Source organism: Pleurodeles waltl, chromosome 8 (genome assembly GCF_031143425.1).
Source record: "Pleurodeles waltl isolate 20211129_DDA chromosome 8, aPleWal1.hap1.20221129, whole genome shotgun sequence".
Lineage (NCBI taxonomy): Eukaryota > Metazoa > Chordata > Amphibia > Caudata > Salamandridae > Pleurodeles > Pleurodeles waltl.
This window is the reverse complement of record NC_090447.1, coordinates 824688826-824711245: the sequence shown is the minus strand read 5'-3', so window position 1 is coordinate 824711245 and position 22420 is coordinate 824688826. Positions and strand designations below refer to the sequence as shown.

The following is a 22420-nucleotide window of genomic DNA, read 5'->3' as shown; positions in this document are numbered from 1 at the left end:
TAGTGTATTTGATTGTTGCACGTCTTAAGTCGTCTTACCCATATGTTTTTGTTTAATTTTTGTTATAATTGCTTTATTTTTTAACACTTCTTGTATTTTATATTGCATGTATTTTTATTGATGTATTTCACTGATGTTTGTATATGTAGTGTGATGTTTTATTTACTTGTACTTTGATAAGTATAACTATGTAACTGAATAGAGTTTATGTAGTAATAATAAAATTCAGTTCTTCCTTTCAACCCTTTTTTGCTTGATCCTGTAGATACTTTAGAAGCAACTGCTATTCTCAGACAAGTGTTTCATGCTCATTGCACCACAAGATGTAAGTTTTACTTCACTAATAGAGCCAAAGTAGTCCAAAACCAGCCTGAGGTTGCTTTTATTCCTGTCTGGAGGAGACCTGACCTTTCAGTTGTGGCTGGGCTATTCATGTTGGTGCACAAGAAAGACTGGTTTGCATAGAGACTGTCTTTAACTAAGGAATACAGGTAGCATGTCAAAATGAGTAAACCTTTTCTAGTCTGTGCTAAAAGTATATCATACAAGTAAGAGGGACTATGAATAATACTCATTCCAAAAATTATTAAGGAATCGTTGCACCATACAAGAAAAAAAACCAGTCAAGATACCTACAGATTTCTGATGAATACTAAGTCCGGGTTTGCAGAAGTAAATGTGTTTGGATGGCACATAATTTGGAAAAAGTCTTATTAGTTTATAAAAATTAGGCTTAGGTTGGTGGGTCCTCTTCTGTGTCAATGCCAACCCTGAGGTTTTTCATTATCATCAGACTGCTGGTGCTCAAAACAGTCACTATCATAAACTCTTTCAAAGGAATTACCTGTGACAACATCATTTTAATATCCCTCAATCCTTAAGATCAACTACAATATGCAGGTGAATTTCAATGCTTGATGCTATGGACTTTGAGTGGACAGTGAAAGGTACGGTTGTCACTAATAAAGACTTGGGGAGCAGGCTCACTAGTCTAGGTGAAAAAATGATACAGGGTACCAAGGAATTGTCTGTTGAAGAAGAAAAAAAATTGTAAACCAACCTCCTATATTCAAGCTGCAAATGTTTGCTAATGCACTTCAAAGTTAAAAGCCATCTTTCATAATCTTAACTAAAACAAGTATTTGTTTTATAATTTGGCAATGTTCGTAAACAAATGAAATGTAAACAAAAAATGTAAAATGTTGGTACCACTACAACAAGTATTTCAAGGTCACATTTTGGGTATGCAATGTGCTTTAGAAATGTTTCATCAAAAAAGTTATTGAATTTCCACACCTAAACAAATGTTTCTGTCAGAGGAGTGGCTTAAGAACAAAAAGGGTATCTCATCTAATTAAGGAACTTGAAATATTACACAGGAATTTTGTAACTCCTTAAATTTCATAGTAGAGTTATAGAAAGTGTTGGAAGCAAAATGGACAACTTGAAGTGATTTGGACAGTTAATGGGATTACAAATTCTATAAATTAATTGAAAGTGTTAGCTAAAACCTTTGAGAATTGCCAGCCCCACTGTATACGGTATGCATCAAATCCACTATAGATATGGTATAACCATGTTTTGAACACTTGATTAGACTAAAGTCACATTTTAGTCAGTGTTAGTTATCTATGACAATAAATACTGAATTTATTTTTCAAAATATCATAGTGACTCAATAAAGCAATCACTTAATTCTTATGGTTGCAGCACTTAGGTCTTGCTTTCATTCATTTTGGTAATGATTTTTATTTCAGTAATAAACATTAAATTTGAATTGGTTTGAATTGAAGAGAAACGCATGGTACCTGGCATGCAGGAATTGTAAACTTTTGATAACAGTTTCATGCACGCCTCATGGTTAAAACAATGCAAGATCTGGGATATGATGTATAAGTCAGCTTCTGGAACTGGATCTTCAAAGAAGTCACCTAGAAGGAAGGTAAGGCAACAGTACACACTTCTGTTAATACGCCTGCTGAAGTTAACATTGAAAATCAAATCCTATTTTCCCACTTTTGTAAATAGGTGTGATATTTCTATTGGGCATTGTTACAGTTATAAAACTCTAACAAACAAACAGGATTATGGCTACACTTAAATACAATATCAGAGCTCTACTGTAGGGTCATGGGAGAGAAATCAATTTCCTGTAGTAAATACTGCAATCTTTACCTTGTCAAGAGAACCTACACACACCTTTTGCCTCACTGCACTTCACATAGGCTGCTTGACCTAGGTGGGATGATTTTCCAAGCCATCTAAAAGCTGCAATAAGAATCGAAGATTTTAAATATCTCCTGATGATCATTCTATCGAGCTTGAAAGATGTCATTTGACCACCTCCCTCAATTCATCCTTAAAATGGGCAACCTCACTGCTTCTACTCTTGGTCTCCACTCGCACAACATTTTGTTAGAAATCACATACTTACTGTGCAACTTTATTAAATTTCTTTTTAAGTTGTTGAATAGCTAATTTTGTACTTATTTCTTTTTAATACATTGTACTTTTTCTCCAGAATATTTTTGCCTCACTGAAACATGTGCTTATCAATGTCTGCATTCCCTTGGTCAAACTCATATATATGTCATAATTCTGGAAAACTATCTAATCTGAATTTAACTTATAATAATCTTTTTTTGAACAATGGAATCTTGACCGGTGCATTGAAGACAGTGGAGAAGGATTGGCATATAAATGTTATCTACATTTCAATACCCTAAATTAAAGACCAAATGCCACACTCTCCTGCTTCGTGAATTGCAGAGGAAGAGAGAGGGGCAGAGTCTGTGGGAAAAGGAATACATCACGCTCTCCCTTCTTCATTTTCCTGTGCTTCACAGTGGCATTGTAGCTGTGGAACTATGAAGTAAGGAATTTCTTTAGCTCCTGTGTCTGTTTCGGCTCTGCCAATTGAATAAACACAGTTTTTCACAGCTGGGGGAGTACTAGCCACTGACTTCAGCCCATTTCTTGGCACCTTCTGTTACTGTTTGCTGTTTGTCGATTGCAGACATGGTCTTGTATGTGGTTGCAACTGTCAGACATACACAGCAAGAGATGTGAAACGCCCACAAGTTTCTGAGCTGCTTGGGAGTTTTAAAACCCTATTTCTCCCGGGAACCTAATATTTTTAATTAGGGCACTCTGTCTTATGGAAAGAATATTCTCATAAATTTAACAAGCTATATTTTCATTAAAGTCTTGCTCTCTTGTAATCGGTTTGAGTCAAACAGGGCTTAAAAAGCTGTGATAACCCTCTTTGGCAGGGTGTAAGATTATTAGAACATTCTACACAACAGCAGGCTATAAGAGTATATTAGAAGTGTTTCCAGTCTTGAGAGATACAAATACAAATCTGCAGTCAAACTAAGACACAGCTACCTACATGTAGGAGGTTGGCTCTGTATATACTATCTCAAAGTGAGAGATAGTGTGCACAGAGTCCAAGGGTTCCCCTTAGAGTTAAGATAGGGGCAAAATTAGATAATTCTAATGCTCTATTTTGTGGTTGTCTGGTCGAGCAGTAGGCTTATCAGAGGGTAGTGTTAAGCATTTGTTGTACACACACAGGCAGTCAATGAGGTACACAAACTCAAAGACCTAACTCCAGGCCAATAGTTTTTATATAGAAAAATATCTATTCTTAATTTATTTTTAAAACCACAAATTCAAGATTTGAAGTAAATACATAAAATGCAAGGTACTCCACACAGGTAAGTTTGGAACTTTGAATTAGAGCAGTAACATACACAGTTTTATTTAAAATGGCAATAAGCTATTTTAAAAGTGGACACCGCACAAATGAACAGTTCCTGGGGGAGGTAAGTAATGGTTAATTTGTCAGGTAAGTAAGGCACTTACAAGTTCAAGTTCCTGGGCGTAGACAGCCCACCTTTGGGGGTTCAAGGAAACCCCAAAATTACCATACCAGCAGCTCAGGGCAGGTCAGGTGCAGAGGTCAAAGAGGTGCCCAAAACACTTTGGCGCCTATGGAGAACAGGGGTGCTCTGGTTCCAGTCTGCCAGCAGGTAAGTACCCACACCCTAGGGGGGCAGATGGGGGGATTTTGTAGAGCACTGGGGGGGACACAAGTGGGCACACAAACCACACTCTCAGTGGCACAGGGGCGACCGGGTGCAGTGTGCAAAGCAGACATCGGGTTTTGTATTGGATTCAATGGAGGGACCTGGGGGTCACTCTAGCGATGCAGGCTAGGGCACAGGGGGGTTTCTCGGGCCAGCCACCGACTGGGCTAGGCAGAGGGTTGCCTGGGGGTCACTCCTGGGCTGAGGTTCGGTTCCTTCTGGTCCTGGGGGCTGCGGGTGCAGTGCTTGGTCCAGCTGTCGGGTCCCTTAGTACAGGCAGTCGCGGTCAAGGGGAGCCTCTGGATTCTCTCTCCATGCATCATTGTGGGGGCCCAGGGGCGTCGTCTCGGGCCACTCACGGGGTCGCAGTCACCTGGGAGTCCTCTGTGTTGTGTTGGTTCTCTGGATCTCGAGCCGGGGGCGTCGGGTGCAGAGGGTGAAGTCTCACGCTTCCGGCGGGAAGAGTGAAGTCATTTAAAAGTTGCAAGAAGTTGCAATATTGTAGCTGTTGTTGTGTAGCAGAGCCGCTGCTCACTGGAGTTTCTTGGTCCTGAGGTTCAGGGCAGTCCTCTGAGGCTTCAGAGGTTGCTGGTCACTGTTGGATGCTTCGCTGTTGCAGGTTTTCGAGTCAGGAGACAGGCCGGTAGGGCTGGGGCCAAAGCAGTTGTCGTGTCCGTCGTCTCTGCAGGGCTTTCAGGCCAGCAGTCCTTCTTCTTGGTTCAGGTTGCAGGAATCTGATTTACTGGGTTCTGGGGTGCCCTTAAATACTAAAGTTAGGGGTGTGTTTAGGTCTGGGGGGCAGTAGCCAATGGCTACTATCCTGGAGGGTGGCTATACCCTCTTTGTGCCTCCTCCCTGAGGGGAGGGGGGCACATCCCTAATTCTATTGAGGGAATCCTCCAAAACTAAGATGGAGGATTTCTAAAGGCAGGGGTCACCTCAGCTCAGGAAACCTTAGAGGCTGTTCTGACTGGTAGGTGACTCCTCCTTGTTTTCCTCATTATCTCCTCCAGGCTTGCCGCCAAAAGTGGGGGCAGTGGCTGGAGGGGCGGGCACCTCCACTAGCTGGGATGTCCTGTGGCGCTGCAACAAAAGGAGTGAGCCTTTGAGGCTCACAGCCAGGTGTTACATTTCCTGCAGGGGGAGGTGAGAAGCACCTCCACCCACTACAGGCTTTGTTTCTGGCCACAGAGTGACAAAGACACTCTCCCCATGTGGCCAGCAACATGTCTGGTTATGGCAGGCTGGCAGAAACTGATCAGCCTACACTAGAAGTCGGAGTGGTATTGGGCATCTCTAAGATGGGAGATGCCCTCTGGGTGTATTTTACAATAAATTCCACACTGGCATCAGTGTGCATTTGTTGTGCTGAGACGTTTGATACCGAACTTCCCAGACTTCAGTGTAGCCATTATGGAACTGTGGAGTTCGTGTTTGATAGACTCCCAGACCATAATCTCTTATGGCTACCCTGCACTTACAATGTCTAAGGTTTTGCTTAGACACTGTAGGGGCATAGTGCTCATGCACATATGCCCTCACCTGTGTTATAGTACACCCTGCCTTAGGGTTGTGAGGCCTGCTAGAGGGGTGACTTACCTATGCCACAGGCAGTGTGAGGTTGGCATGGCACTCTGAGGGGAGTGCCATGTCAACTTAGTCATTTTCTCCTCACCAGCAAACACAAGCTGTGAGGCTGTGTGCATGTGATGAGTGAAGGGTCCCCAGAGTGGCATAAGACATGCTGCAGCCCTTAGAGACCTTCCCTGGCATCAGGGCCCTTGGTACTAGGGATACCATTTACAAGGGACTTATCTGAGTGCCAAGGCTGTGCCAATTGTGGAAGCAAAGGTCCAGTTTATGGAAAGAACACAGTTCTGGGGCCTGGTTAGCAGGGTCCCAGCACACTTTCAATCATAACTTGGCATCAGCAAAAGGCAAAATGTCAGGGGGTAACCATACCAAGGAGGCATTTCATTACAGAACCCCCCCCCCCAATTGAAAGAGGATGAGACTAACCTTTCCCAAGAGAGTCTTCATTGTCTAAGTCGAAGAACCTGGAAAGGCCATCAGCATTGGCACGGGCAGTCCCTGGTCTGTGTTCCACTACAAAGTCCCTTCCCTGTAGGGATATGGACCACCTCAACAGTTTAGGGTTTTCTCCTTTCATTTGCATTAGCCATCTGAGACGTCTGTGGTCAGCTTGAACTATGAAGTGAGTACCAAAAAGGTATGGTCTCAACTTCTTCAGGGACCATACCACAGCAAAGGCCTCCCTCTCAATGGCACTCCAACGTTGTTCCCTGGGGAGTAACCTCCTGCTAATAAAAGCAACAGGCTGGTCAAGGCCATCATCATTTGTTTGGGACAGGCATTCTTCTATCCCATGCTCAGAGGCATCTGTCTGCACAATGAACTGCTTAGAGTAATCTGGAACTTTCAAAACTAGTGCTGTACACATAGCTTGCTTCAGGGTGTCAAAGGCCTTTTGACGGTCCACGTTCCAGTTCACTTTCTTGGTCATTTTCTTGTAGGTCAGTTCTGTGAGGGGTGTCACTATTGATCCATATCCCTTCACAAACCTCCTGGGTTTTTGGAGCTACCCAGTCCAGAATAGTCTGTCTCTTGGGTTACAGTGGCTGAACTTGGCCTCCACCGACAAGGTGACCCAAGTAAACCACAGTACCCGCCCTATCTGACATTCAGATGTCTTGATAGAGAGGCCTGCTGCTTGCAGGGCCTGCAAAACCTTCTTCATGTGGACCAGGTGATCCTGCCAGTTGGAGATACAGTCAGCAATATCATCAAGATAAGCTGCACTAAAGGACTCCAAGCCAGCAAGGACTTGATTCACCAACCTTTGGAAGGTGGCAGGGGCATTCTTTAAGCCAAAGGGCATCACAGTCAACTGGTAGTGCCCATCAGGTGTAGTGAATGCTGTTTTCTCTTTTGCTCCAGGTGCCATTTTTATTTGCCAGTACCCTGCTGTTAAATCAAAGGTAATTAAGTATTTGGCAGCACCTAATTTATCTATGAGCTCATCTGCCCTTGGAATGGGGTGAGCATCTGTCTTGGTGACAGAATTAAGCCCTCTGTAGTCCACACAAAACCTCATCTCTCTCTTGCCATCTTTTGTGTGAGGTTTGGGGACCAAGACCACTGGGCTAGCCCAGGGACCGTCAGAGTACTCAATCACTCCCAACTCCAGCATCTTGTGGACTTCCACTTTGATGATTTCATTACCTTGGTCAGACTGTCTGCGCTTTTGAGGGCGGCGGCAGGCGGGGACAGCAGCTGACAGGGCAGGAGCCCTTTAAATCTAACTTTGCGCTCCCTGCTCGCGGGACGCGCTTTTGAGAGCGGCGGCAGGCGGAGACAGCAGCTGACAGGGCAGGAGCCCTTTAAATACAACTTTGTGCTCCCGCCTCGCGGGACGCGTGCGGGCGGCGCCCGGGTGAAGCCCGGGCCAAGGGCGGGCTCGTCCTTCGCCCGTCATCGACCAGAAGAGGCTGGGCTGGGCCCCCCCCCTAACGCCTCTTCCTCCCGCCTGCAGTATTTTCTTCCGGAAGCTGTGAAAGGTACTGCATGAGTCCATTATCTATAATGGGGAAAAGAAAGAACAATGTGCAAAGGGAGAAAGCGGGCCCAGCTCTCTTCAGTCCTCCATTACTAGTTATTTATCCTCTGTGATGGGGGCTATTGAATCTGAATTAGAACAAGTAGAAGAAAGGATTGGGGCTGTCCAAAGCACTATACAGCACCCCCCTTTGGAACCTATTGTTCACATTACCACTACTCAAAGAACTGGTCCTTTACCACCGATCCTGCCTTCGAGCATTAGACAATTGGGCCACGATATACTCCCACCCACTGACCGAATTAATTCTTCTACTCCACCAGTTATTCCACCTCTGGAAAGCTCCTGTTCTCAGGCCGATTCTCCTCCTTCGAATAAGAGGAGAGCCGGGAAAAAGCCCAAAAATATCAAAATGGGCTTGGGCCCCAAAAAGAGTTTATCCACCCTCCCGGCTTTAAGTGTCAAAGCCCCAGTCTCCTTGGTTTCCTCCCCTGATCGTCTTCTGAACAAGCATGCCCCTGAAGACTTTTCTAGCATTATAGACTTGACACTCAAATCTTTTTGTGCAACTTTAGAGGCAAAACTTATTACTTTGATCACTAGGAAGCTTGATGGCTTTTGTAATGATGTGACCAGCAGTTTATCTAATTTTTCCAAGCCAGGATTATTAAGTACGGGAATATCTCATAGTCAAGTACCAGCTTATCAAACCATCCCTCCTTCTACCCTGGTATCTCAAGGAGCAAGCAATCCTTTGCTTGACTTACAGGTCGTTCCTGGCCAAGAAATTTCAGCTGCCGACCCTTTACAGGGGTTGTCAAGGGAAGTTCACTCCTCTAGGTTGCAAGACATGGGACCAATTAAATTTACAAGTCACGCAGATTCTTTACATCTACCTCCTGATTGCAATCCGTATGTTTTGGTTCTCTCAAATGTTCCCCCTTTGGAGAGCTCCAAGCAAGAAGATACCCAATCCCTAATTAGGAAAGCTGGTCACTGGTTGAAATCCAACATTAAATCAAATTTTTACCATAATGACAAGATTCTTATGGCCTGTAGAGTGAGGAGGGTTGGATATTCAAAGAAAATGGAGGAGGGAGATTATGTTGTTATAAATTTTGCAAATCCTCGTTCAGTGGACCATCTTTTGACCAACTCGGAACAATGTAATAGGTCATGTAATAGGATTCAAATACATTCCCTGTGTCAATTTTATGACCCTGCACTCCTAACAAAACCCATTGTTACTAATCGAAGTACCCTTAGACCTGACCCAGAAAGGTCCCATTTACAGGTAAAAGTACCCATTAGCAACCGGTTTTCGGCTCTTAACCACCTTGACGAAAACGATTGACTGACGGCTTTGGTCTACCCTTGTTCCTCTAATACGGAGAGACCAAAAGCAGGGAATGTTCATAATGAACGTATTTGGGACACAGAAATGCCTGTATTGGACTCACTAACTCTTATAAATACTAGAGTTCTAACTCCATGTTCTGGGTCTAGACCACTAACCCTGCTTAGCTGTAATATAGCAGGATTGCGACCCTAAACTGACAATTTGGATTGGAGGAGCTTTATTTCTTCTTATGACATAGTTTGTCTACAGAAGACCTGGTCTAAGGATATGTTCCTTCTGAACGGTTTTACTTCTTTGTGTCAGCCGGCAATAACTTCCCAAATAGGGAGAGCACGTGGTCTTAGTTCTTGTTTCCTTACATCTTCCGCTTTTAAATGTGTCCTTAATTTGGTCTTCCCCTACTTCATGGTTGTTTTAGTTTCTATTAGCGGACAAAAATATATCTTAATTTAAAAATGTTATAATAATATCCCTCATGGCCTCCTTATGGGTCACTTGGAGGAGATAACGGACCTTATAGATTCATCAAATGTTTTGCAGATTAGTGATCTAACTACTGTATGAGTGGGCGATTTCAATACTCCTCTGTGTAGCAAGGAACACATGGACTTGTGTGCTTTCCCTGCTGAGGGTAGAGAGTCATTAATTCATTTTAATCATACTACTGGAGGAGATGCTCTAAATCTTTTCATTTGTAAGTTTGAGCTGGTTCACGTTACAGAGAAACTGACTGCTGATGCCTGTAAAATACCAACTTTCACAGGGAATTTGAAGGGGAGTATTATTGATTTTATATTTATTGGCTCCTCTGATTATTATTTAATTCAAGAATTTAAGATCATGCCTCACTGTGCCAGGGACCATAATCCCCTTAGTATTAACTTGGATTTAAAAATCAACCAGGTTCCTAAGAATAAAAGTTTGAGAGCTACTACTGTTTATAATCCAAATTGTGGTTTACGCTTAAAATGGGACAAAATAGATCCTAACATTTTTAATCATGAAATTGTAAAAAGTAGGTCAGACTCTATTCACATGTGTTTGTCCCAGCAGTTAGATTCTGAATGTATAGTTCGTGAATTTGAATCTCTAAGTACTGATATTTCGCAAGCTTTGGTGGCGGACAGGCCCTTGAAGCGGCCAGTGGCCTACAGATGGTTTGACTCAGAGTGCTCATCTGCCCATAAAAAACGTAAAGCTGCTCTCAAAGCAGTTCCCTTCTCCCACCAACTAGTTAAACTAGCTAGAGCCGATTACAAGGCCGCCCTTGAAAAAAGGAAACTGGAAATTAGGTCTAAGGCATGGGACAAACTTTTGACTGCCTCTGAGCTGAAGGATTCGTCCAAATTTTGGAAAGTGATGAATCACTCTTACTTTTCAGATAATAATACTAAGGTTGATGATTGCCTTATTGCCGAGGACGTCTGGGTAACCGATTTTAGGAAAGTTTTTTTGTCCAGAAAATAATGCGAACCTGTACATAGAAGATAATCCTATAGCACATTCTATTTTAGACCCTAATACTAAGGCCCTAGATATTACCTTTGATCTCCATGAGGTCTTAAGTGCCATCAATCGATCAAGGCAGGGAAAGGCTCCTGGCCCTGATGGGGTTCCCACTGATCTTTTTAAATCTGAAATTGACCTTTGGGGTCCGCTAGTTACAAATGTGCTGAATAGTGTGGTAAATAGTAATGTACCCATCTCATGGAAATCGGCTATTATTGTTCCCATTTTCAAAAAAGGAAACAGACAAGATCCTTCCTGTTACAGACCAATTTCCCTTATTGATTCGACGGCAAAGATTTTAGGAAGCCCCATGATCATGCCCTTCAACGTCTTGTTGAACCTCTCAACAAGGCCATTGGTTTGTGGATGGGATGATGTGGTGAATTTGTAAGTCACCCCACACTCATTCCAAATATGTTTCAGGTAAGCTGACATGAAGTTGGTACCTCTGTCAGAAACCACCTCCTTAGGAAATCCCACTCTGATAATTCTTTGGGACAGGCATTCTTCTATCCCATGCTCAGAGGCATCTGTCTCCACAATGAACTGCTTAGAGTAATCTGGAACTTTCAAAACTGGTGCTGTACACATAGCTTGCTTCAGGGTGTCAAAGGCCTTTTGACGGTCCACGTTCCAGTTCACTTTCTTGGGCATTTTCTTGGAGGTCAGTTCTGTGAGGGGTGTCACTATTGATCCATATCCCTTCACAAACCTCCTGGGTTTTTGGAGCTACCCAGTCCAGAATAGTCTGTCTCTTGGGTTAGAGTGGCTGAACTTGGCCTCCACCTACAAGGTGACCCAAGTAAACCACAGTACCCGCCCTATCTGACATTTAGATGTCTTGATAGAGAGGCCAGCTGCTTGCAGGGCCTGCAAAATCTTTTTCAGGTGGACCAGGTGATCCTGCCAGTTGGAGCTACAGACAGCAATATCATCAAGATAAGATGCACTAAAGGACTCCAGGCCAGCAAGGACTTGATTCACCAACCTTTGGAAGGTGGCAGGGGCATTCTTTAAACCAAAGGACATCACAGTCAACTGGTAGTGCCCATCAGGTGTAGTGAATGCTGTTTTCTCTTTTGCTCCAGGTGCCATTTTTATTTGCCAGTACCCTGCTGTTAAATCAAAGGTACTTAAGTATTTGGCAGCACATAATTTATCTATGAGCTTATCTGCCCTTGGAATGGGGTGAGCATCTGTCTTGGTGACAGAATTAAGCCCTCTGTAGTCCACACAAAACCTCATCTCTCTCTTGCCATCTTTTGTGTGAGGTTTGGGGACCAAGACCACTGGGCTAGCCCAGGGACTGTCAGAGAACTCAATCACTCCCAACTCCATCATCTTGTGGACTCCCACTTCGATGATTTCATTAACTTGGTCAGACTGTCTGTGCTTTTGAGGGCGGCGGCAGGCGGAGACAGCAGCTGACAGGGCAGGAGCCCTTTAAATCTAACTTTGCGCTCCTGCCTCGTGGGACGCGCTTTTGAGGGCGGCGGCAGGCGGAGACAGCAGCTGACAGGGCAGGAGCCCTTTAAATCCAACTTTGCGATCCCTGCTCGTGGGACGCGCTTTTGAGAGCGGCGGCAGGTGGAGACAGCAGCTGACAGGGCAAGAGCCCTTTAAATCCAACTTTGTGCTCCCGCCTCGCGGGACGCGTGCCGGAGGTGCCCGGGCCAAGCCCAGGCCAAGGGCGGGCCCGTCCTTCGCCCGTCATCGACCGGAAGAGGCTGGGCTGGGCCCCCCCCTAACGCCTCTTCCTCCCGCCTGCAGTATTTTCTTCCAGAAGCTGTGAAAGGTACTGCGTGAGTCCATTATCTATAATGGGGAAAAGAAAGAACAATATGCAAAAGGGGGAAAGCGGGCCCAGCTCTCTTCAGTCCTCCATTACTAGTTATTTATCCTCTGTGATGGGGGCTATTGAATCTGAATTAGAACAAGTAGAAGAAAGGATTGGGGCTGTCCAAAGCACTATACAGCACCCCCCTTTAGAACCTATTGTTCACATAACCACTACTCAAAGAACTGGTCCTTTACCACCGATCCTGCCTTCGAGCATTAGACAATTGGGCCACGATATACTCCCACCCACTGACCAAATTAATTCTTCTACTCCACCAGTTATTCCACCTCTGGAAAGCTCCTGTTCTCAGGCCGATTCTCCTCCTTCGAATAAGAGGAGAGATGGGAAAAAGCCCAAAAATATCAAAAAGGGCTTGGGTCCCAAAAAGAGTTTATCCACCCTCCCGGCTTTAAGTGTCAAAGCCCCAGTCTCCTTGGTTTCCTCCCCTGATCATCTTCTGAACAAGTATGCCCCTGAAGACTTTTCTAGCATTATAGACTTGACAATCAAATATTTTTGTGCAACTTTAGAGGCAAAACTTATTACTTTGATCACTAGGAAGCTTGATGGCTTTTCTAATGATGTGACCAGCATTTTATCTAATTTTTCCAAGCCAGGATTATTAAGTACAGGAATATCTCATAGTCAAGTACCGGCTTATCAAACCATCCCTCCTTCTACCCTGGTATCTCAAGGAGCAAGCAATCCTTTGCTTGACTTACAGGTCGTTCCTGGCCAAGAAATTTCAGCTGCCGACCCTTTACAGGGGTTGTCAAGGGAAGTTCACTCCTCTAGGTTGCAAGACATGGGACCAATTAAATTTACAAGTCACGCAGATTCTTTACATCTACCTCCTGATTGCAATCCGTATGTTTTGGTTCTCTCAAATGTTCCCCCTTTGGAGAGCTCCAAGCAAGAAGATACCCAATCCCTAATTAGGAAAGCTGGTTGAAATCCAACATTAAATCTAATTTTTACCATAATGACAAGATTCTTATGGCCTGTAGAGTGAGGAGGGTTGGATATTCAAAGAAAATGGAGGAGGGAGGGAGATTATGTTGTTCTAAATTTTGCAAATCCTCGTTCAGTGGACCATCTTTTGACTAACTCAGAACAATGTAATAGGTCATGTAATAGGATTCAAATACATTCCTTGTGTCAATTTTATGACCCTGCACTCCTAACAAAACGCATTGTTACTAATCGAAGTACCCATAGACCTGACCCAGAAAGGTCCCATTTACAGGTAAAAGTACTCATTAGCAACCGGTTTTCGGCTCTTAACCACCTCGACGAAAACGATTGACTGACGGCTTTGGTCTACCCTTGTTCCTCTAATACGGAGAGACCAAAAGCAGGGAATGTTCATAATGAACGTATTTGGGACACAGAAATGCCTGTATTGGACTCACTAACTCTTATAAATACTAGAGTTCTAACTCCATGTTCTGGGTCTAGACCACTAACCCTGCTTAGCTGTAATATAGCAGGGTTGCGATACTAAACTGACAATTTGGATTGGAGGAGCTTTATTTCTTCTTATGACATAGTTTGTCTACAGGAGACCTGGTCTAAGGATATGTTCCTTCTGAACGGTTTTACTTCTTTGTGTCAGCCGGCAATAACTTCCCAAATAGGGAGAGCACGTGGTCTTAGTTCTTGTTTCCTTACATCTTCCGCTTTTAAATGTGTCCTTAATTTGGTCTTCCCCTTACTTCATGGTTGTTTTAGTTTCTATTAGCGGACAAAAATATATCTTAATTTTAAATTTTTATAATAATATCCCTTATGGCCTCCTTATGGGTCACTTGGAGGAGATAACGGACCTTATAGATTCATCAAATGTTTTGCAGATTAGTGATCTAACTACTGTATGGGTGGGCGATTTCAATACTCCTCTGTGTAGCAAGGAACACATGGACTTGTGTGCTTTCCCTGCTGAGGGTAGAGAGTCATTAATTCATTTTAATCATACTACTGAAGGAGATGCTCTAAATCTTTTCATTTGTAAGTTTGAGCTGGTTCACGTTACAGAGAAACTGACTGCTGACGCCTGTCAAATACCAACTTTCACAGGAATTTGAAGGGGAGTATTATTGATTTTATACTTATTGGCTCCTCTGATTATTATTTAATTCAAGAATTTAAGATCAAGCCTCACTGTGCCAGTGACCATAATCCCCTTAGTATTAACTTGGATTTAAAAATCAACCAGGTTCCTAAGAATAAAAGTTTGAGAGCTACTACTGTTTATAATCCAAATTGTGGGTTACGCTTAAAATGGGACAAAATAGATCCTAAAATTTGTAATCATGAAATTGTAAAAAGTAGGTCAGACTCTATTCACATGTGTTTGTCCCAGCAGTTAGATTCTGAATGTATAGTTCGTGAATTTGAATCTCTAAGTACTGATATTTCGCAAGCTTTGGTGGCGGACAGGCCCTTGAAGGGGCCAGTGGCCTACAGATGGTTTGACTCAGAGTGCTCATCTGCCCATAAAAAACTTAAAGCTGCTCTCAAATCAGTTCCCTTCTCCCACCAACTAGTTAGACTAGCTAGAGCCGATTACAAGGCCGCCCTTGAAAAAAGGAAACTGGAAATTAGGTCTAAGGCATGGGACGAACTTTTGACTGCCTCTGAGCTGAAGGGTTCGTCCAAATTTTGGAATGTGATGAATCACTCTTACTTTTCAGATAATAATACTAAGGTTGATGATTGCCTTATTGCCGAGGACGTCTGGGTAACCGATTTTAGGAAAGTTTTTTTGTCCAGAAAATAATGCGAACCTGTACATAGAAGATAATCCTATAGCACATTCTATTTTAGACCCTAATACTAAGGCCCTAGATATTACCTTTGATCTCCATGAGGTCTTAGGTGCCATCAATCGATCAAGGCAGGGAAAGGCTCCTGGCCCTGATGGGGTTCCCACTGATCTTTTTAAATCTAAAATTGACCTTTGGGGTCCGCTAGTTACAAATGTGCTGAATAGTGTGGTAAATAGTAATGTACCCATCTCATGGAAATCGGCTATTATTGTTCCCATTTTCAAAAAAGGAAACAGACAAGATACTTCCTGTTACAGACCAATTTCCCTTATTGATTCGACGGCAAAGATTTTAGGAAGCGCGATCTTATCCCGTTTAGAAGATTGGGTGACTGAGGCCCAGATTTTATCCCCTATTCAATTTGGTCTTAGACCCGGTGTAGGTACAGTTGATCAAGTTTTAAATCTGCATCTGATACTCAGTAAATATGTGATAGTCAAAAAAGAGTCCATTCATTTGGCATTTATTGATCTAACTAGTGCCTTTGATATGGTTAATAGGTCGAAGCTATGGCAAATCTTAGGAGCATTGGGCTGCGATACGTCCCTTTTGGAGCTTATTAAACGGCTACACACAGATTTTACGGTTTCTGTTCAGACTGGTTTACATGGGCAGAGAACTTCTCCCATTCCGTCAACAAGGGGCGTAAGACAGGGATGTATCTTAGCGCCCTTTCTTTTTTTGATCTACATATGACTAGCTGGTAAAACATGCAAAGGATGTACCAAAGATGGGCCAGAGATCACTCCCAGTTTTATAATATGCTGATGATGAAGTTTTAATTGCTCGCACCGCAAATGGTTTACCGGGACTTTTGGACCTATTTCACAATTTTATGTTGAACCTTGATTAGAAAGTAAATTATCCCAAGACTTTTGTTATGACATGTGGCCCACGTAACACAGGGGGTCATTCTGACCCCGGCCGGCGGCGGATGCCGCCGGCCTGGCTGGGACCGCCGGAATACCGCTGCGCGGTCAAAAGACCGCCGCGGTTATTCTGGGTTTCCCGCTGGGCTGGCGGGCGACCGCCAAAAGGCCGCCCGCCAGCCCAGCGGGAAACACCCTTCCACGAGGAGTGGAAGGGGTGCGACGGGTGCAGTAGCACCCGTCGCGAATTTCAGTGTCTGCTAAGCAGACACTGAAATTCACAGTGGGGCTCTCTTACGGGGGCCCCTGCAGTGCCCATGCCATTGGCATGGGCACTGCAGGGGCCCCCAGGGGCCCCACAACACCCCATACCGCCATCCTGTTCCTGGCGGCCGAAACCGCCAGGAACAGGATGGCGGTATGGGGGTCAGAATCCCCAATGGCGGCGCAGCAAGCTGCGCCGCCATGGAGGATTCCCCTGGGCAGCGGAAAGTCGGCGGTACACCGCCGACTTTCCGTTTCTGGCCGCGGCTGTACCGCCGCGGTCAGAATGCCCAAAGGAGCACCGCCAGCCTCTTGGCGGTGCTCCAGCGGACCACGGCCCTGGCGGTTTTTACCGCCAGGGTCGGAATCAGGCCCACAGAGTCTAAACAATTTATTATGGGAGGACATATTTTAAATAAGGTGAATCATTTTTGTTATTTAGGTTTGCATATGAGTTCCTCTCTGTCCTGGAAGACACATATTAACTTCAAGCTGCAACAGCTGACAAGGAATAACAAAGCGATTTTTCGCTTTACTAGTAAACTAGGCCACAGTCCCCCTGCACAGATGAAAACATTCTATAACTCCAAGTGCGCTGCAGCAGTCCTATACGGGGCAGGAGTTTGGGGCTATAACAAAATTCCCTCTCTCCAGAGTGTTGAAAATAAATTCCTTTGTAGATTACTAATGGTTCCAAAATGTATAGCAAATATCATCTGCCACGAAGAAATGGGTCAGCGTTTTTTGGAGGACAGGGTCTCTATTGCTCCCCTACTACTCTGGATTAGATGCTGTTTAAACCCTGCGGCAAAACTTGTTCAAGACTGCATTTCTGATTGCCTAAAATTAGACAATTCAAATAGGATTACCTGGCTTAAGTTTCTGCGAAACTCCTTTGAGAAGCTAGGGCTCAGGTATATGTTTGACGAACCCCATTTGTTAACTATAAATTCTAGGACTGTCTTGAAGTCAACTTATTCTGAACACGTTTTAGAGTTGAGATTTATAGTTCCCTGAAACTGAAATCATTCGATCCCTATACTTGGATTGTGACTGCTCCATGCCTTGAACCCTATTTGACCTGGTTTTCAAGTTTCAGAACAATTTCTCTTTTAACACTTTTTAGATTTAATCTAATTCATTTTAAGGTAGCCTTCCCCGAACCATGTTTCCGGAAAAAGGATTTACCATTTTGTCCTTGTGATTCCAAGTCAAATCAGAGTACCTCGCATTTTCTTCTTTTTTGCCCTCTATACGCTGCTCCCAGAAAGGCTTTTATCCTACCGATTTTATGTCACCTTAGACCTATCCACTACAAGGAAGCTTTATTATATTTCCAGAGACTGTCAGATATTCAAACCTGTCATCATGTACTAGATTTTGTTATAGCTTCTTTAAGTATTAGGAAAAGGTCTACTGTATTTTAAATCTGTATATCTTGGTGAAAGTCTACTATTTAAGATAATATCTGTACTTTTGAGCTTTTGTTATTTCTTAATCATGTTTAGTATATTTATCTGCTATTTGTCTAGGGGTTTTAGATTGGATGTTTATATGGTGTTTTTAGAAACCGTTTTATAGTTTTAAACATGTTCTACATTATTATTTATAGATCAGTAATATGTGTTCTGGTTTGCACTTTTATGGCAATTGCCGAATAAAGTTATTTGACTGACTGACTGACTGACAGGCATGCTGTCTCCTGGGTCCACATCATGGGTACACAGGTGTGTCAGACCAGGGGTTAAAGAAAAGAGCTCAGCAAACTGCTGGAGGACTTGCCTACAGTCATTCTGCTGGTGGCCAGAGAGGGTGTCTGAATAAATCACTCCATCTACTGAGCCATCTTTAGGGTAAGTGGAGAGGAGATCAGGGAGAGGTTCACTCTCTGCTTCCTGGTCCTCATCTGTAACCATTAACATGTTACATCTGCCCTATCTTGAAAGAGTGTAAGGCGGTTCACATGGATCACCCTCTTGGAGGTCCTGCTAGTGCCTAGGTCCACCAGGTAGGTGACCTGACTCTTTTTCTCAAGAATTGGGTAAGGGCCACTCCATCTGTCCTGAAGTGCACTTGGAGCCATAGGCTCCAGAACCCAGACTTCCTGGACTGGCTGAAACTCAACCATAGCAGCCTTTTGGTCATACCACATCTTCTGGAGCTGGTGGCTTGCCTTAGGTTTTTGCTTGCCTTCTCCATGTACTCTGCCACCCTTGAACGTAGGCCTGGTATATAGTCTACCACATCTTGTTTAGGCTCATGAAGAGGTCTCTCCCAGCCTTCTTTTACAAGGGCTAGAGGTCCCCTAACAGGATGGCCAAACAAAAGTTCAAAGGGGGAAAACCCTACTCCCTTCTGAGGCACCTCTCTGTAGGCGAAAAGCAGGCATGGCAAGAGGACATCCCATCTCCTTTTGAGTTTTTCAGGGAGTCCCATGATCATGCCCTTCATCGTCTTGTTGAACCTCTCAACAAGGCCATTGGTTTGTGGATGGGATGATGTGGTGAATTTGTAAGTCACCCCACACTCATTCCAAAAATGTTTCAGGTAAGCTGACATGAAGTTGGTACCTCTGTCAGAAACCACCTCCTTAGGAAATCCAACTCTGATAAAAATACCTATGAGTGCTTTGGCTACTGCAGGGGCAATAGTGGACCTAAAGGGAATTGCCTCAGGGTACCTAGTAGCATGATCCACTACTAATAGGATATAGGGGTTCCCTGATGCTGTGGGAGGTTCAAGTGGACCCACTATATCCACTCCCACTCTCTCAAAGGGGACCCCCACCACTGGAAGTGGAATGAGGGGGGCATTTGGATGGCCACCTGTCTTACCACTGGCTTGACAGGTGACACAGGAGGTACAAAACACCTATACCTTCTGGGACATATTGGGCCAATAGAAATGGTTGACTAACCTCTCCCATGTCTTGGTTTGTCCCAAATGCCCAGCAAGGGGAATGTCATGGGCTAAGATCAGAATGAACTCCCTAAACTCCCGAGGCACTACCACTCTCCTAGTGGCACCAGGTTTGGGATCTCTTGCCTCAGTGTAAAGGAGTCCATCTTCCCAATAGACCCTGTATGTTCCACTGACATTTCCTTTTTCTTGCTCAGCTGCTTGCTGTCTTAGGCCTTCAAGAGAGGGACACGTGTCTTGCCCCTCACACAGCTGTTCCCTTGAGGGTTCCCTTGGGCCCAAGAGCTCAACCTGGTAAGGTCCAAGCTCCATGGACTCAGTTCCCTCAGAGGATAGACCATCTTCCTGGGAAGAGAGGTTCTGTTTCTTTTGCTGTGTTGAAGCTGGCTCCCCAGTCTTCTTTCCTTTTCTCTTGGAGGTTTGGGCCATTATTCCAGACTCCAGCACTTCTTTTTCACACTGAGCCCTGCCCTGGGCCCTTGTCTTGACACACACCAGTTCAGGGATACCCAGCATGGCTGCATGGGTTTTGAGTTCTACCTCAGCCCATGCCGAGGACTCCAGATCATTTTCAAGCAGACATTCTACTGGAATAGCAGAAGAGACTACCACCTGTTTCTGGCCAGTGACCCCTCTCCATTCTAAAGTTACAATTCCATGGGATGGACTTTAGTCTGATTGTCAGCAATGGTGAGTGGATATGTCTGTCCATCCAGGTACTGTCCTGGGAAAACCATGTTGTCTGTCACCATAGTGGCACTGGCACATGTATCCCTCAGGGCTTCTACTCTAGTCCCATTAATTAAGAGCTGCTGCCTGTATTTTTGCATGTTAGGTGGCCAGGCAGCAAGTGTGGCTAGGTCCACCCCACCCTCAGAGACTAATGTAGCTTCAGCTTGAACCCTGATTTGCTCTGGGCACACTGTTGATCCCATTTGGAGACTGGCTATTCGAGTGCTAACTGGAGTAGAAGTTGTGGGACTTTTCTTGGGACAGGCCTTGTCTCCAGTTTGGTGTCCATGCTGAGTACAGATGCGACACCAGCCCTTTTTTGGATCAAAGTTTTTATCCTTATACCCAAATTGAGGATTGTGAAGAGGTTTTGGACCCACCCTCCTGATAAGGTTTTTGGGGCCCTGTAGAAGTCTCTTTACTTTTTCCCTTGGATGTCTCAACACTCTTCCCCTGAGGAGGCTTTGTGACCCCTTTCTTTTGGTCACTCCCTGTGGAATTCTTGGTCACCCTAGTCTTGACCTAATGGTCTGGCTTCTTTCCTAATTCTTGGGGAGAAATTGGACCTAGGTCTACCAGATGCTGATGCAGGTTGTCATTGAAACAATTACTTAAAGATGTTCTTTCGTAAACAAGTTATACAGCCCATCATAATCATTTACACCACTGCCATTTATCCAAAAATCTAGTGTTTTGACTGAGAAGTCAACAAAATCAACCCAGGTCTGGCTCGAGGATTTTTGAGCCCCCTGAACCTAATTCTGTACTCCTCAGTTGAGAATCCAAAGCCCTCAATCAGGGTAACCTTCTTAAGGTCATAGGATTCTGTTTCTTTATCACAGAGCATGAGAAGTCTATCCCTACACTTTTCATTGAATATTTCCCAAAGGAGAGCACCCCAGTGAGATTTGTTTACTTTTCTGGTTGCACACGCCCTCTCAAAAGCTGTGAACCACTTGGTGATATCATCACCATCTTCATATTTTGTTACAATCCCTTTGGGGATTTTTAGGATGCCAGTATTCTCTCTGACCCTATGTATGTTGCTGCCACCATTGATGGGAACTATACCCATCTCTTGTCTTTCCCGCTCTATGGCTAGGAACTTTCTCTCCAAAGCCAATCTTTTGGCCATCCTGGCTAACAGGAGGTCATCTTCATTGAGGCTGCCCTCAATGCTTTCAGAGTTACTGGTCTCCCCAGTGGAAGAACCAGTTTCTCTATCACTTGTGGAGTCAGTGTTTGAGGGACCCTGGGCTCCCTAATTAGGACAGGAGGGAGGGGATCATCCTCCTGTCACTTATTCCCTCCTCTGTAGGGTTATTATCAGAGGGGTGGTCCTTTGCAAACTCTGCCAAAAGCTCCTGGGGCTTTACTTTGGTAGGGTTGGACCGAGTTTTTATCTTTTTTAACTTACAGAGAGTCCTTAACTCTGACATCCCTAGATGCAGGTAAGGGGTGAGGTTGAGCTCCACCGCCATCTCATCTGAGCTAGATATTATCACTCTAAAAGTTGGGGTTACTTTTTAAGAATCTAAAAAGCACTTCTGGAACTTAAATACAAACTTTTTACAAACGTTTAAACTCTAAAAGAAATGCTAACAGGGACTTACACAGGCCCTAGTATGACTTTTAAAAATTTAGAAAAATAGCTCAAATTTCAAAAATCTGCTTCTAATGACAATTTTTGGAATTTAGTCGTGTGATCAGGTATTGGCTGAGTAGTCCAGCAAATGCAAAGTCTTAGACCCCACCGCTGATCCACCAATGTAGGAAGTTGGCTCTGTATATACTATCTCAAAGTAAGAGATAGTGTGCACAGAGTCCAAGGGTTCCCCTTAGAGGTAAGATAGTAGCAAAATTAGATAATTATAATGCTCTATTTTGTGGTAGTGAGGTCAAGCAGTAGGCTTATCAGAGGGTAGTGTTAAGCATTTGTTGTACACACACAGGCAATAAATGAGGAACACACACTCAAAGACTTAACTCCATGCCATATTTTGTTAATTTATTTTAAGATTTGAAGTAAATACATAAAATGCAAGGTACTCCACGCAGGTAAGTTAGGAACTTTGAATTAGAGCAGTAACATACACAGCAATTTTAGTTAAAATGGCAATAAGCTATTTTAAAAGTGGACACAGTGCAAAAATCAACAGTTCCTGTGAGAGGTAAGTAATGGTTAGTTTGTCAGGTAAGTAAGGCACTTACAAGTTCAAGTTCCTGGGCATAGGCAGCCCACTGTTGGGGGTACAAGGCAACCACAAAGTTACCACACCAGCAGCTCAAGTCCAGTCAGATGCAGAGGTCAAAGAGGTGCCCAAAACACATTGGCGCCTATGGAGAACAGGGGTGCTCCGGTTCCTGTCTGCCAGCAGGTAAGTACCCACGTCCTCAGGGGGGCGGACCAGGGGGTTTTGTAGAGCACTGG

At 44.1% G+C, this 22420-nt stretch overlaps 1 protein-coding gene across 4 annotated transcripts in view; it reads right to left on the bottom strand.

Moving 5' to 3' along the window:
• LOC138250333 (acetylserotonin O-methyltransferase-like) overlaps positions 1–22420 on the bottom strand; it is a 480756-nt gene that overhangs the window by 86033 nt on the left and 372303 nt on the right. For all 4 annotated transcript variants that reach the window (XM_069205105.1, XM_069205104.1, XM_069205106.1 and 1 more), the window contains one exon: positions 1809–1931. In XM_069205105.1, coding sequence (XP_069061206.1) covers positions 1809–1931 — 123 coding nt within the window. The remainder of the gene's footprint in view (positions 1–1808; positions 1932–22420) is intronic.